The sequence below is a fragment of the Typopeltis vanoorti genome, chromosome 1 (assembly GCF_054136105.1).
Source record: "Typopeltis vanoorti isolate ZY-2024b chromosome 1, IOZ_Tvanoo_1.0, whole genome shotgun sequence".
NCBI lineage: Eukaryota > Metazoa > Arthropoda > Arachnida > Uropygi > Thelyphonidae > Typopeltis > Typopeltis vanoorti.
Genome location: NC_143549.1, coordinates 70,637,649 through 70,655,153, shown reverse-complemented (window position 1 = coordinate 70,655,153; position 17,505 = coordinate 70,637,649). Strand labels below are relative to the sequence as shown.

Here is a 17,505-nt window from a genome sequence, read left to right as displayed (position 1 = left end):
CTTACTATTAATCCCATCAAAATGAGTTGCAGTGTGTTGCAGAATCTGTGTGTCTATAGTGGCGTATTGCCGAAATTTAAAAATACAATATAAAATAGTGGATTTTTATATCTATTTATTTATTTTTATTTTTTACATTTTTTAGGTTTTGCCCCCCAAACCCCTAGTTGTGCCCGTGTTGGGCGCCTTTTTTCGCCATGCCCTCGTTATGGCACTGGTGGTGGTTGATCTGAGTTATAAGGTCAGCTGTGGATTTTGAATGATGGAATTTGTACTAGTGGTCACTAATTAATTGCTGGACCTCTAAATATTGAAGGAGTTGGCTCTGAAGACTTTCTCCATTATTTTGGAGAAAACTGAGATGATGGCAATTGGTTAGTAGTTTGACTGTAGGCTTCTGTTTGCCCTTTTTTTGGAATAGGATGGATATAAGATTGCATTCATGCATTGGGATAAATACCAGATATGTTTAATAAATTGTAGAGATGAGGTGGGATGGGTGTTAGCTCTGGAGCACAATATTTGAGAACAGTTGGAGAGATACCATCAGGATCAGAAGACTTTTTAGTGTTCAAGTTATTTAGTAGTTTTATGATTTATTTTTTTGTTGAAAAACTATGGGAGGTATGCAGTGCTTGGATTTTGGTATGATATGAGTGATTTCCCTTGGTTGTGTATGCAAGAGGTTCAAGGTAAAGAGTGAAGCCGGAAGGTCATCTTTATCTTTGGTTTAAGAAACCATAGTACTATCAGGATGAGAGAGCGAGAGAGAGAGAGATGGAAGTACAAGAAAGCACAAGTTTTGTTCAATGGCCTTAGCAAGGGATCAGGATGCATGGCTTCCATTTGGATAGGAGGCAAGTTTTTTTGCTTTTGACCTTTATGAAATCTGATTTGGATCTATTGATGACTGATTTGCATATGTTGTATGCTTTGGTATAAGCAGAGTTTGAAGCTGGAGTTCTTGATTCAAGCCACCTGCGGTAAGGTAAATTTTTTCTTTGACTACTTTGTTACATTTTTGGTTGAGCCAGGACTTTGAAAGTGGATGGGGATTATGGACTGAATTTTGGATGAAGGCCTTCGTGCCAGTGAGAATAATTTCTGAATTGTTCACAGCAGGTGTTGAGTCAGATGAGTGACAGTAGTCACACAAGGAAAGGGGGAATAGAAATTCCTGAGATCATCCTAATAGGCTTCTTTGTAGTGCCAGAGAAGGTGAGGTCAGGAGTGGTGGGAGGAGGATGTTCTGTTGTGAGAGAGGAGACTTGCACAAGATTGTGGTCTGAGTTGCAAAGAGGAAAGGTGACCTCTATGGTGTATCTGGAAGGAGAACTGCTCAAAAAGAGATCCAGAATATTTGGAGTGAAGTGGGTTATCAGAAATTTGATTAGGTAGATGTACTATTTTTATTAGGTAAGCGTTTTTCAATCTTGCTAAGCCCAAGGACCACTAAAATGCCTAAAACAATTCTACAGACCACTTAGTTATGTAATGTTTTTAAAAACCTATGTGTGGATTACCAACATTTGGGAAAAACTGTGCCATTTATAACATAATAAATCTAAAACATGTTTTGAATACATATGGAAACATAATTAAATTGAAAGTAAGTGATTAAAAGTGTAACATCATTGAACAAAGTTTTAATTTTTATTAGACAGATATGATATATTACTACTTACTTTTAAGGAGATGGTTGAGCTTCTTGCAGAGTTGCTGGATATCTGGCTCAATATTGGTCAACTTCAGTTGAAGATCGGCACACACTAAGACAATTTCTGTATTTTGTTTTTATTTGAAGGAGCGATGAAAATCCTTTCTCACAAAGATAGGTTATAGAAAACTGCATGATAATTTTCAATGCTTTTTCAGATAATTTGGGAAATTCACTTCTCACTGAAGGCGAGATCGAGAATCGAGCCAAACCAAGATCATGGAATTGCATTTCAAGTCCACTGTCACTTAAAAGCTCAATTAACTGTTCTTTTTTCAATAATGAAAGGTTGTTCTCATGACTGTAAACCTGAAAAGGATCGTGAACCCATAGAAATTTCTTATGAAAGTTATTCGGAAAATATGTTTCCACATTCTGGTTCAGAGTTTTGAGGGGGTCACAAACCCTTTCCAGAAAAAACTTAGAATCAACAAAAATATAATTTTCCACTAAAAAGGATTCCAATGTTGGAAAAGGTGCAAATTGTCTGTCTTTTACTTAACTGATCCATAACACTAGTTTTTTCTGGAATACCTTTATTTTGTCATGGGCATCAAAAACAGTTAAAGAATTTCCCTGAAGGAAGAGATTTATTTCATTTAATTTCAAAAAAAAAATGGCTGATTGATAAGATAGTGTTGATAACCATGTTTCGTTGACAAGAAGTGATGCAAAATCAGAATTGCGTTCATGTACAAACAATAAAACTTCGTGCCTTAATTGAAATAACCGTGTTAGTACTTTGCTGTTTACTGGAAAGCCAGCAAATTTCAGAATGAAGCAAAAGTTGTATATATTCACTGCCCATTTCATCAGAGTACTGAAAATAACCTGTTATTTAATGGTCGAGCCTTAATAAAATTAACTAGCTTTACAGCGTTGTATAGCACAGTTTTAAATTCTGGTGGCAATCCTTTAGAGCAGTGGTCGATATCGACCTCCTCCCCCCCCAGGGGTCGATATAACATTGTTAGGGGGCGATTTGGAGTCGATAAAAAAAAAAAAAAAAATAATAATAATAAGACATCATTGTATGGGTAATATTTAATTCGGTTAACTTGGATTACCTCCATCCTGAATGACAATGCAATTAAGAGTGAATCGTGGGAACAGTGATATGAATAGGACCTTACAGGCCCTATTCATAACTATTTTCATGAAGCAAGGTCATGAAAATAGTTACGGAGGCCAATCAAGTAGGCTAAAATGATGTAAATACCAATAAACGGATGTCAGTGGTTCCAGCGCTGTGGGAGCGGGATTGCAGCACGTGCACGGTTGCTTATTTGCTCGATTAATTCCATTTTAAGAAAACAAAAAGAAATAAGCTAGATATAGAATTCCATGGCGATTTAGGGCTGAAACCTTACTAATTTTGAACCCAACATTGCTAATCTTGTCAAGAGTCACGAAACACACCCTTCACATTGACAACGTTAGTAAATTTTATACTAAGTTAATAAAAGTCTTATTTTCATATATATATATAAGGAAGATTGTATTATTGTTATTTTGTTATCTAAATTAAATTTTATATATTATTTATCCCTCCTATCAAATATGTAATGTTAAGAAGGACGTCAAAAACATATCCCTTTGACATTAAGCCAATATAATAATAATATACTATATTATACATACAATAAACACTGTAACTATAAAATAAACAATCTAAAAACTCACATAAGTGTCTTTTTTTTCTTGTCCTATTATAATTACGTAATAGTAAAATAGAGGGGGTCGATAAAAAGTCAAACTCTTGAAGGGGTCGACAGTCGAAGTTTGGTGACCCCTGCTTTAGAGGCTAATGCTTCCCTATGTATGAAACAATGTACCCAATTCATATCCGGAGCTACTTCCTTACCTTAGAAACAAACCCCACTATGCCTGCCTGTAATGGTGCAAGCTCCAATCTAACAGAAGCCCATTCATTTTCCCCACTGGATCCCTTTGTGTTTTATGTAATTATCGAAAGTCCTGTGTAGCTCAGTGGAAGTGGCGCTTGCGTCTTCTGCGTTTGATAGCTCAAAGTTTGACTTAAGTTCAAGTGTAGTCTGACTGGAGGAACTTTTTCTAAGCCTTTTTTCGACCGGTTCCTGAGTTAGTCAATCTCTGGCACGGGCAAGCGGGTTTTTCCTCCTGGAAACTGGTTTTTCATCCCGTGAACTCAAGAAAATCGACCATAGTACCCACATTATTTCAGACAGTGACATATCCTGTTATCTTGTTAGGGTTAGGTACCAAGGGATGGCAGCACTTGTTTGTCAGCCTCTTCATCGGTGGCCACTATAATTAGTGATAGACATGAGCCAGCTATCTCTGATTGGCTACCGGTGGAAATTGAACTGCCCACTCAGTCTCCAAAAAGCTAGATAGGCTATAAAGGCCTCGCCTACTCCCTAGGGAATAAAAGGCGTTAGCTGATTTTTATTTATATCGAAAGTGAAATATTTCTTCTCCACTTCTACAGGATGACAAAGTTCTACAAAACAAAATATCGTCATGAATATAGTTATCATGTCCATATCTTATGTAACATATTAACTGCACATCGTTTCTAACATCAGTAGTCTCGTCTATTTGTAACTCATAAGGGCTCTTCTTAACTCTTGATTAACTGAGATTGTACATCACCTGCCATATCATTAATTCTGCAACCGACAGTGCCATTTGAAAGATAAATTAAATCAACATAGTTTTTACCACATTTTTTATAGCTGGAAGTAGTAAAGTTTCACTGATAGAATGAGGTATCCCTGTTTTCCTGTTCGCAAACTTAAGAGATAGGATGCTTCCAGTGCCTTGCTATTATTATTATTATTATTATTATTATTATTACGGGCAACTCCAGGGAGTCATTAGACTCATCGAGGGAGGCCCCAAATCATTTTCATCACAACTATTCGACATTCATACAGTATCTATCATACCTCGCCTTAAACTCATTCACTGTCACAGCATCCACCACAGACTCAGGGAGCGCATTCCACTCATTCACTACTCTAAAAGTAAAGAACCCAGCTCTAACACCTTTACTAACCACACTTTTGCCCAGTTTCCATGGATGTCCCCTAGTCCTCCCACAACCAGCCCTGTTCTCAAAAATATCTTCTGAATTAATTTTATAGAAACCCTTCAGTAATTTGAATGTCTCAATCATATCTCCCCTCCTCCGCCTATCAACCAATTTTTGCAACCCACAAATCCTCAACCTGTTCTCTTACGGTTCATTCCACAGACCTGCTATCATCTTGGTCACTCGCCTCTGGATCCTCTCCACCTCCTCCCCATCAAGAAGAAACCTAGGTGACCAAATCTGAGCACAGTAGTCGAGATGAGGTCTTATCAAGGCTCGATACAGAGGAACAATAACCTGCTTGTCTCTGCTTGTCAACGTATTCTTCAGCAACCAAGTGATTTGATGAGCTGATTTGGCCACTTTTGCAATGTGTCCCCTAAATTTCAATTCCTTATCCACCAACACTCCTAAATCTCGTGCCTCATCAATTTCCTGGAGCAGGGTTCCACCAATGCAGTAAACTGCCTCCCATCTTTTCACCCCAAAATGCATAACCTTACATTTTGCCACATTAAATTGACATCCATTCTCCCTAGCCCAGACCTCCAATCTATCCAAATCATCCTGCAAAATTTTGACGTCATCTGCATTCACTATTGCCCTACCCAACTTCGCATCATCCGCAAACAAATGAACTGTTCCTCTCAGATCCTTTCCTATATCATTTATGAACAAATTAAACAGCAGTGGTCCAAGAACAGATCCTTGTGGTACACCACTAGTCACAGGCCGTCTTGTGGACTCTACTCCTGAGTAAACCACTCTCTGATATCTCTCCATCAACCACCCTCCTATCCATCTCACCAACCCTATGTCCATTCCCATATGCTGCAATTTACTGATTAGAATTCCATGTGGTATCCTGTCAAAGGCCTTAGCAAGGTCCAGCAGAATCACTGTAAACCCATTACCCTTATCCAGTTCAGCCGTCACTGTGTTATAATACGTGAGCAAGTTACTGAGGCAGGACCTACCCTTCACAAAACCATGCTGTCCCCTATACAGTATCCCATTTTCTTCTATCCAATCTTGTATTTTCCTCTTGACTATTTTCTCTAAGACCTTGATAATGATTCCTGTTATGCTGATTGGCCGGTAATTTTCAACAGCAGCCTTGGAACCACCTTTGTGCAGTGGAACTATTTTCCCCTCTTTCCACCCCCTTGGGACTGACCCAGTCCTGAGGCTCAAATTAAACATAATGGTCAAGGGCACTGACAATTCTTTGGCCGCTTCACGTACGACACGAGCTGGTATACCATCCAATCCCACAGATGTATTGACATTGAGGTTCTGTAATAGACTAGTTACCTCTACCTCATTCATCACAATTCCAGTATAAGCTGTTGGTTCCTCCATTTCCGCAAAGCCACCACCTGGATGATATACTCTTGCAAAGTGCTCGCTCAGTAATTCCACAACATCGACTGATTCAGTTACCTCCCTACCCTCAGCATTTTTTAAGATCATTCTACCATGAGCATTTTTCCTTTTACTTGCAACATATTGAAAAAACTGTTTGGGATTCTCTTTAGCCTGCATGGCCAATTTCCTTTCGTAATCTGCTTTTGCTTTTGTTACCATCCTGGCCTGAGCTTTATACTGTTCATGCACCTGATGGTCACCCTTCTCCTTAAATTCCCTCCACAATTGTTTCTTTTTTTGCAGCTCAAGCTTAATAGTGTTATTCATCCATTTAACCCCTACCTGATTTATTATTCGGACTCTTGGTATACAGTCAACCATTGCCTCCTGCAAACAGTTCTTAACCACCTCCCATGCACCATCAACATCCAGCCCTTGCAGTTTTACATGCCATGGCATTGAGCCAAGCACACACCTAAGCTTGTCATACTTACCAGCCCGGTAATTCCACATATACCCTGTCTTAATTGTAAATTCGACTCCTTTAGCCACCTCCCAAGTCATGACCTTATGGTCACTCTCACCAATTGGTGGCAACATGGTCATGTTCGTTACAGCTACATTCTCAGTTGCAATTACTAGGTCCAGCACTCTCTGCCCCCTGGTATTTTCCAATACATGTTGCCGTAGATAGTTGTCCCTTAATAACTGCATAAAATCCAATTCCTTCCTCCCATGTGCCCTCTCCTCTTTCCAGTCAATGTTACCATAATTGAAATCACCCATAATAATTACCCTCCTTCCATTCATTTCTTCTATTTGCTTATGCATACTATTAATCAAACCCATGGTCGAAACTATATCTTTCCTATGATTCTATTTGCTTATGCATACTATTAATCAAACCCATGGTCGAAACTATATCTTTCCTATGATTTAATATCCCTAAACATTGCTAAAAAAATTCAATTGGCTTATTTTTTACATCACAATATTTAGTTTCTAAATGTCATCGGAGTTTCGCAGGTTTCATGCACTCATTTGACAACACTTCATAACACAAAACACATTGAGGTTTGTTTCTGTTCACTTTTATCTGCATACCAAGTAAACCCAATTTCCAATATGAACTTTTATATTTCTTGCTATATATTTTCTTTCAACTGCTTGTTTCTTCTACTTTAATAGTATCAAATTTACTCGCCGTTATAACACTTGTATCACAATTAGGGTTAGCGTCACTTGTTTCATTTGCTTTTCTTTTCAAAGTCCTACTTCTAAGCCACTTTTCCATTATTAAAAAATGTTTCCAAAAATATATATAAATACTGGGGTTAATTCACAACACACTTTGTCCAAGTATCACTTAGCACTTCTGAAGATATTCTGAGCCTTGGTTGAAAGAGGAAAACCTTCAATCATAAAAATCAATAAATAACAAACAATATTGAAATGTGGATAACAGATGTTTACTTCAAATCTCACAAAACAGCAATTGAAGGCGGAAGCAATAAAACCATATTGTTGTTCACTTCACCCCTCTTTTATTACTCGTCATTCTGCTGTTATTTGTTGGTTTTTTAAGTACCCATTTTATTTCAATAAGTTTTACTTATTCAATTTTAATTTGTTTTGTTTGGATAATTAAAAATATATATATGTATTTATTTAAGTTAAGATTGATACAGATTGAGAAACACTGTATTAGGTCATTACTTGGAGCAAAGACTTCTGCTTCTTGTCCAGCTTAGTTGGTCGTATTGAAATAGGGGAGCAAGTCAGAATTGTGGTTATGATCACCCAGGAGGATGATCTCACTATTTGAATAGCTGGATTGCAGCTGGTCATGTTTCATGGAAAGGAATGCAAAGAGATTTGATGGATTATTGGTGTTTAGAGACCAGTAAATGCAACAAATGAATGTTCCTAAATGGGATGAAGAAACCTTGAGCCAAAGAAGGTGGTCAAAAGTAGGAGAATCAAAATTAGACATTCTCTGGCAAGCTATATCCGATTTCACAAAGGCATAGGTGCTGCCCTGGTGAAAAGAATCGTCTACTGTTTAGTTAGAGCATTGGAAGCACAGTAATAGATGTCGCTGCAATCTGGGGTATTTTAGGAATTAGATGTTTGGTCTGGAAGATTGTAAGGTAGTGGTGAACAGAAGTTTTTGGTGTTAATGCCATGGATGTTAATAATGTGAAAGTGAATTTTTAGCTTGATTCGTATATTGTCTGGTTGTGAAGTGACTTTTTTTGGTGAGATTAGTTTGAGGGAGATTCATATTTGTCACAGTATTACCGTTATTGTTTATAGGAGTCTTCATAAATTTAATTGTGATTAGGTGGAAGGATATAATGGGAACATGCATTGAAAAAAAGATACTCATGCACGTGACTTTCATACCAAAAGAAACCTGTCTCCATTCTATGACCTGGCCTCAACAGTGCCTCTCCCACATACCACTGCTTGGACTCTCCTCCTGGTGTGACCTGGCAGAGTATGTGGCAGCAGGATTATGTGCTAGTTGACCAGGAAGCCTCATGACATGTACTGACAGTTTTGACCCATTCATTAAATGACAGCCAGCCTGTGTCACTAGTTTTTTAACTGATGTACCTTCAAGATGGAAGAGGTTATGGGTCTCTCAGCATGGCCTTGAAGTTATCAGTCACACTGCTCTGAGGAGAAGGGATGAAAAAATTGCTTTTTATTTCATATCCCTTGTATTACGGCTATTACCGTATTACCATATCACTATATCTATTACCATAGGCTGTGAGACTTGAGATTTGTCATTTATTTCTATATGAATTTATGCACATAGTCATTTGTTTCAGTGTTCAAGAAAGGCCAGCTTTGTCAGCTGCTTTTTTTTAATGACTTAAAATTCTTCTATTTCTTCTCTGCCAGAACTTTCTGTGAGACCATAATCATAAATAAGTTTGATTGTTCAATTTCCCATTTTGAAATCTATCTATCTCTCACTGCTTGAAATTGGCTGCCATTGCTTGTTTGAATACTGTGGCTACTTCATCTTGCACTGATTAATATTACTCAGATATGGCACCCTATAAGTTATTATTTAGCAATATCCTTTTTGCTTTTATTTTGATAATACCAGTTATATTGTTTAGGTACTTCTCTAATTTTCCTAGTAGTTCCTTTCTAATTTCCTTTTTCTTTTTTGTTGTTACAGTAGCTTACATTTCACTGTTGATATTTTCTTTGACCAAAACAGCAATGGATATTGTTTAACTGGATGACATACCATCCATGTTCATTCGTTTGTTGTTAAAGTGACATAGAATACAGTTCAAATGGCTCTATACTGATTGGCCAGCCCTTAATTTATTTAGAGGTGAATATTTAACAATGGAGTTCACTATGAGATGGTGAGAAATACATTGGATCAGAATCAATGATCAGTTCTCTATTCTTTATATGCTGCATAGTGAATCCTCCCATTTATCTAATTTTGATCCTTAAGCAACCCCAATAAACACTTTGGATTTTGAATTATAAATTTGAAACCAACCAGGCTGGCATAGTTTGTCGAGTGATTAGCATACCGCTCTCCAGCCAAAAGGCTGTGGGTTCGAAACAATCACATGCTTGTGATTGTTTGTGAAAATACTAGTGGTGGTGGGCGGTAGATGACGTTGGTGTATTTGTGGTTCATTGCAGTTGGTGTATTTGTGGTTCATTGCAGTTGGTGGATTGAGTGGTGGAAACAGAGTTGTAGAGTAGGCACCCTCCCTCAATGAGTCTTTGGACTCCCTGGAGATGTCGCATAATAATAATAAAATAATTCTGAAAAAAGAATTTACATGAATGTAGAAAACAATCAAAAGCTTTCATTATAGTAGAATAGCAGATTTTTTTTATTAAAATCAAAATATATTGTAATATATTTTGTATGTGAACGTACTGATGTACGTTCACATGCTTAGAAAAACATATATAAAAACACACTTCTAAGAAGTTTTTTATTATATTAAAATTTACTGTATGTTATAAAGAAGATAAGATTCTTATTTAATTCAACTTATTTTATTTATATTTTTGTTGAAGGCAGTTTGACTCCAAAACAATAGCTACTTTTTTTGCTATAGTTGCTTATAATTTTCAATGAAGTTTAATTTTAAAATTCAGTTTAAATGTTTGATTTCAAATGCGTACTTTTTCTTTCTAGGTTTTTCATGACTGCAGAAATGACAGTGGTGCTCTTTTCCATCAGTTTGGAGTTATGTTGAAAAATATCTTTGATACACAAGTAGGTGAATTATTATTATTGTTATTATTAACACCAGACCTCTATGGAGTCAACTGATTGTAGGAGGCAAACAAACACTGTTACACTCAAAGCCCATCAAACCATGCTTTAAATTCATTCGATGTATTCACCACAGTGTCAGGCATCTCATTCCACTCGCCAACCACTCTCCATGCAAAGAACTTACTTCTTTTGCCTCTGCTCACACCCTCCTTATACAGCTTCCAGGTATGTCCCCTTGTTCAACCCCATCTCCCAAAAATTTCTTACACGTTGACCCGGTAACAACCTTTTACCAACTTAAATGTCGCACTCATAGCACTCTCTTATTCCTCTTCACAGGGCATTACACACTGCAGTAATAAAATTACTATATGCTTGTGAATATGTGTATATAATAAACTTTCCAATATATCCCCCCCCCACATATGAGGCCTGTTCAATACTTTAGTAATAGAAGATTTGATTATAACAGATTTTTGCACCATTCCTCAGTAATTTACTTTGGCTATGATTATTTTTAACCAAATAAGGTGTATCTCACAACCATTGAGGTATACTGCAGGATCATGAGCATATGGACATTTAATGACTCATGACAGTTATATTTCATTGTTCAGTACTTGTAGTATAAATATTGAAAAAATTATTATTATTGTACAGTCACCTCCATAGGGTTCAAAGCTCATTGCTAGAGACCCAAACTATGCACACAATCTACCATACCTCTTCTTGAACCCATTAACAGACAAATCACTCAACTAACTGGCAACTCGTTCCCAGCTCTCCAAGCAAAAAATCTAGTCCTCACATCCCTACTAACCACAACTTTTATTCACCTTCCAGAGATGACCTTTTGTTCTAATCCCTTTAGCCAAGTTCTGAAACATTTTCCCCTGCATCAATCCTATAAAATCCTTCAACCAACTTCCAGAATGCACACACCCTCAATCTACCCTCATAGGGAACATTCCATAGGCTGCTCATCATCTCGGTCACTTGCCTGTGAATCTTCTCCACCATTTCCTCATCCTTAAGAGACCAGACCTGAGCACAGTAATCCAGATGTGGATGTATCAAGGCCTTATATAAAGGAATAACAACTTCCTTATCTCTGCTTGTTATTGTTCTTCAGTAGCTAAGTAATCTTATGAGCTACCTTAGCAAAATTAGTAATATGTCCTCTATACTTTAACTCTCTGTCTACTACCACCCCTAAATCTCTAGCTTCATCTATTTCCTGGAGTACAGTGCCATCAATGTCATACATGGCTTGTAATCTATTTATCCCAAAATGCATACCCATTATGTTTTGCCCATACTGACAGCCTATTTAAATCATCTTGCAGGCTGTCCACAATTGCCTTTATTACTCTACCTAATTTCGCATCATCAAACAACTGAATATTTTCTTTCAAGTTATATCCTATATTATTTATGTACAAATTAAACAGCAATGGTCCCAGCACTGAACCTTGTGGCACACTAGTCACCTGTTTTAGCCTCGCTTCTGTCCATCCATATACCACTTTCTGATATCTATCCAGCAGCCATCCTCTTATCCACTTAACCAGCATCATATCCATCCCCATTTGTTCTAATTTATGTAACAGAGTTCCATGTGGTATTCTGTCAAATACCTTTGCAAACTCCAGCAGAATTGCTGTATAACCATTTCATTTATCCAACTCTGCTGTTACTCTATTATAAAAAGTTAATAAATTACTAAGACATGACTGACCCTTCACAAAGCTATGTTGCCCCTCATGCAGTATCATATTTTTATCTACCTGTTCTTGAATTCTTTTTAGTCAATTTTTCCAGTCTTTTTACCACCATGCCTATGAAACTGATTGATCTATAATTTGCTACTGGTCTTAGAACCTCCCTTATGTAAGGGAATTGTTTTGCCCACTTTCCACACCCTTGGAACTCAACCATAGCTGAGACTTAAATTAAAGAGCCCCAGGCAGAGACAATGCCAGTTCCCTTGCAACAAATGGCATGTTATACAATCGCATTATGCGAGCATAGAAAAAGTAGGGTTATGTTCCAAAATCATTTTTTTTAATTATGTAAACAAAAGAAAACATATAAACTATGAAACAAATGCATACTATAAAAATTACAAATTGTACGTAAACTTCATAATGCATAAATGTTTTAGGCAAAATGAAATAAAGTGCATATTTTAATCATCACTTTCTTCAAAAATAACATTTCGTACATGTTCCTTATTTATGAGTGGCCAGATGTCGTCATCACTTGAAATCTCTTGGACATCATTTGCATAATTCTTATTGCTTATTTCGGCTTAGTTATCAAGAAGTAAGTAATAAGACCTTGCTTACCACCATGCTGGAATTTTTCAATGTGCACTATAACCACCTTCAATGGTTTTTAAAAGTTCTCCTGGGTATTTCCTGGCAGTTTCTACATCTGCTGATGCTGATTCTCTCTGGATTTTAAGATTATGCAAAGAAAACCGATTTTTCAAGTTTTTGAACTAACCTTTACTGGCACAAAATCCATGCTGAGAGCTTTCTTCTGAAGAACCTTGATCTTTCAAATGTAAACTTTGAGAGCTTTTTGTTTAATAAGATTTCCTTCCAAAGGAATTTTCTTTTGAGTGCAATCTTCTATCCAAATCATTAGAGATTTCTCTATTTTTTCCATTAGGATATCGCGTACACGAGCAACGCACTTTGCACTTACCGTTGATCCAGCAATAACACTTTCTCGGATTTTATGTTCGTTTTCTTTGATTGTTCAAATTGTTGATTCATTAGATTCAAAGTCCTTCAAACAACTCCTGATTTTCCTCCATTTTTCAACCGATCCAATCCAAGATTTTAATTTTTTTCTTTGAGAGAAATGAATTTTCTTTTCAATGTCGGTTTTTTCCCTTTCGTTGCAGTTTTAGTGGTCATTACTATAAAAAAATAATTTTTTACATAAAAAGAAGCATTATATGTTAATTATGTAGGTAACTCACCAGGAAATAAAGTGCTCAACTTGAAATTAACACACTTATGATTTTTAATGCGCTTTCCTGGCAGAAAACGAAGACAATTATCAACAATAAGCAATTTGTATGGTAAACAATTGACGTACATACATGCTAAAGGGTATTTCCCCTAATAAAAATTCGCTACGTATAACTACATGCATGATACTGGAAGACACAAATTTAATGAAGATAAAATTTGATTTTTAAGTCGCATGGTGAAAAATAAGAATATATGAAAGGATAAAGGGTTACTACAATTTGTAGACCGCATTGTATAAGTACCGCATTATACAAAGGTTGCCTGTAGTTCATAATCCAATCCCTTTCTTCTTCCTCCTTTTCTTCTCTTTTACCTTGCAGCATTGAGGGTTTTTCTATTCATTTAACTGCAACTGTTCACAAGGATCAGTTGGTTAGTCCTATGTGATGTATCCTATATCTGGAGAAGTGTTGATGAAATTGATGAAAAAACCCTGCAGTCCACACCTAAGACCGGCTAACCTGGCTATGTCTGAGAAAGATCCTAAGCTCCTCACATCGGTGACCGGAATTGAACCCAGGCATATGGTTGCGAAGCGCATAGCCACTCGGCTAACTGCGTGGACTTCTCATGTTATCCAATTTATTCAACAGTCTTCCATACTGTATTCTGTCAAAAGTCTTAGCAAAATCCAAAAGTATCATGGTGTATCCATTCCCCTCTTGTCTATATCAATGGTAACATTATGTATAGAATGTGTGCAAGTTGTTAAAACATGACCTTCCTTTAATAAAGTGAGACTGTTCATTGCAAAGTAGAGGTTATCTGTCAATCCATTTATGAATGCAAGCACTAACCAACTTTTCAAAAATCTTTGCCACCACCATTCCTGAGATACTGATTAGTTGATAATTGGATACATCGATCTTTTCACCACTCTTGTGCAATGTGATTATCATAAATTCTTTCCAATATTGTGGAATCTTCCCTATTTTGAGACTCAAATTATATAGCCTGGTCAAAGGAATAGCCAGTTTGGCTGAACACACTTTTAGCATCTGTGCTAATATCCAGTAAGTTCCTATTGGATATCAGAAGATATAAAAGAGGACCTTATATCCTGCACAGAAATAGCAGTTGATTGTGCAAGATACTGGAGGAACATCTGACCATGTTTATTGTATATAAGTTATGTATAGTTTCATTTTTTCATATTTAATTATTATTCACCTACTAAATCTAAGCTGATCTCATTGTATTGTATCCTAATTTTGTTGTAAATCATGTTGTACCACTTACTTACTACTGTATTACTTGTGTTTGGATACGAAATAAATAAGTTCCTATTGCAGAATTCTTATTCACAACATCTCCAGTACTTCCTCCTCCTCATACAGATGAGTTTACTCAAACAATGAAAAGATAGTGATGAGTTCAATGTTGTATATATCTGGTTAATAGCTTTTAAGCAAAATGGCTACTCATTAATTGAACAATCACTTATTATTAATTGAACAATAACTCTACTGAATTCAGATGGTATGAGAGAGTGCATTCTGCACTCTCTCATACCATCTGAATTCAGTAGAGTTATTCTTTCACATTCATTTCTTTTACTTGCAGCATAATAACGATCGAATTCTTTTGGGTTGTCTTTAACTTGTAGAGCCAGTTTCTTTTCATACTCAGACTTAGCTTTCCGTGACTTGTGACTCTTCTAGCCTGCTGCTTATAATTATCATAACCGATTATCACCCTTGTGCACACAGTATTCCTTCCTCATTATTTATTTTTTTATTTTTATGAATCTCCTGCTTAATTAGATTATACATCCATTTCACTCCTACACTATTTATTCTTTGAACTGTAGGGACACATGCTGATATCGCATCATATAAATATTTTTAAACACTTCCCATGTACTGTCGATACCATGGCACAGAACCCAGTGTATTCCTCAGGTGATCATAATTTCCTGCTTTGTAGTTCAGCATGTAACCTTTTCTGAAATGGAACATTCATAAACACATTCATAAACTTAGCCACTTCCCAAGTGAGTACCTTATGATCACTGTCATCAACTGCAGGCAGAATAGTTACATCTTTAACTGATCCCCCCCCCCCACGACACTATAATCAGATCTAACACTCTTTGACCACGAGTTCCTTCAGCTTGTGCTCTTAGAGAATACAGAGACAAATGTAAGAAAGCTAAACACTGTGTAAAACTAGCAAAACAAAAGTCATGGGAAGACTTTGGTTAGAATATACAAAATAAATATCAGGAAGGTAGCAAAATATTCTAGAGGCTATTTCAAAAAGCTCAGAAATGGAGGAAAGAGTGCTGTAAAAGGAATTAGAGATGATAAAGTTACATGATAACTGGAGAAAAATATCCTTGATGTATGGAGTAATTCAAAAAATTAATGAAACAAGCAGTGATAGCACAGTGGTTAAAAAAAAAAAAAAAAAACACTCAACAGGTATCCAATCAGGATTACATATATAATTCTATCCATACTTGAAGTAGAAAAGTCATCAAAAGCCTGAAATGTGGAAAGGCAGTGGAAGTAGCTGATATTTGACCAGAAATTCTTAAGTATTGAGGATATAAAAGTTTTGCAGTGGCTACAGTGAATAATTGAGAGGGCTTGGTCAGACGGTAGAATTCACAGTGATTGGAGTAGAGCTCTCATAATACCCATCTTTAAAAAAGGGAATGAAACTGAATGTGAGAATTAGAGGAATTTTTCTACTAAGTGTTCCAAGTAAGATTTATGCAAGCATACTTGAAAAGATCTTGAGGAAGATTGTGGAAGGGAAGCTTGTGAAGAACAAGCTGGTTCATGCAATGACAGCACAGTGGTTAAAAAAAAAAAAAAAAAAAAAAAAAAAAACGCTCAACAGGTATCCAATCAGGAATATATATATATAATTCTATCCATACTTAAGTAGAAAAGTCATCAAAAGCCTGAAATGTCTATACAAATGGCTGTCAAGATCAGATTTTCACTTTACAACAGATAGTTTAGAAATCATAGGAATATAACAAAGATTTGTATTTAAGTTTTGTAGACCTGCAAAAGGCATATGACAAAGTGCCAAGAGAAAAGTTATTTAAAATGCTAAGTTATATGATGTCAATGGGTCATTATATCAAGCAATACTTGGTCTTTATTTGAGTTGTAAATCAGCAGTTAGAATTGAAAGAAGTACAGGAAGATGGTTTGATGGTAAATCTGGTGTCAGTCAAGGACATACATTATCTCTTCTATTATTCATTATCTATATCGATCACATTATGAAGGAAAGTAGCATTAAACTTGATATCAAAATTGGAGATGTTAATCTCAGCTCTTTACTTTATGCAGATAATGTTATACTATTAAATAAATCCACTGTTCATTATCTGTATGGATCACATTATGAAGGAAAGCAATATTAAACCTATTTACTTACAGTTTTTAGTGAAGATGGTAAATTAAATATGGAAATAGACAACAGAATCAACAAAGCTGGTATGGTAGAAAGTAAACTGAATAAACTTATATGGAATAAAGAGAAATTAGTCAAAGCACTAAATTAGCTGTATACAAGACAGTGTTCAAACCAATTTTAACTTACGGATCTGAAAGCTGGGTTAGAAATAAAACACTTGACCAAAGTCTATAGACTATAGGTATGAGAGTCCTGAGAAAGATTAGGGACATGAACAGATGGCATCAATGAGAATATCATATTAAAAACAAGGCTATTAGGAAAGAACTTGACATTGTTAGCATCCAGGAATATGATAGTAGAACTGATCTCAGGTGATATGGTCACTTAAACAGAAAGGAAGATGAAAGATTAGCAAAACAGGTCTTCTCTGCCTTGGTTGGAAGGAAAAAGATCCAGAGGAAGGCCAAGCTATAGGTTGATTGATACAGTAAAACGTGTCTCAGAAGAGAGAAATATAGATCTGATAATGTTGGAGGTTTGACAGGTAGCAGATTGATTTGGAGGAAAATTGATAGGAAGTTAGTAATGATGTAAATTTTTCATGAAGTACTATCATAATATCCTGTACACTCTTGAG

At 36.2% G+C, this 17,505-nt stretch overlaps 1 protein-coding gene across 1 annotated transcript in view; it reads left to right on the top strand.

The window, feature by feature from the left end:
• egl (Egl_like_exo domain-containing protein) overlaps nucleotides 1-17,505 on the top strand; it is an 86,626-nt gene that overhangs the window by 17,708 nt on the left and 51,413 nt on the right. The window contains exon 2 of the mRNA XM_090391186.1: nucleotides 10,357-10,437. Coding sequence (XP_090247312.1) covers nucleotides 10,357-10,437 — 81 coding nt within the window. The remainder of the gene's footprint in view (nucleotides 1-10,356; nucleotides 10,438-17,505) is intronic.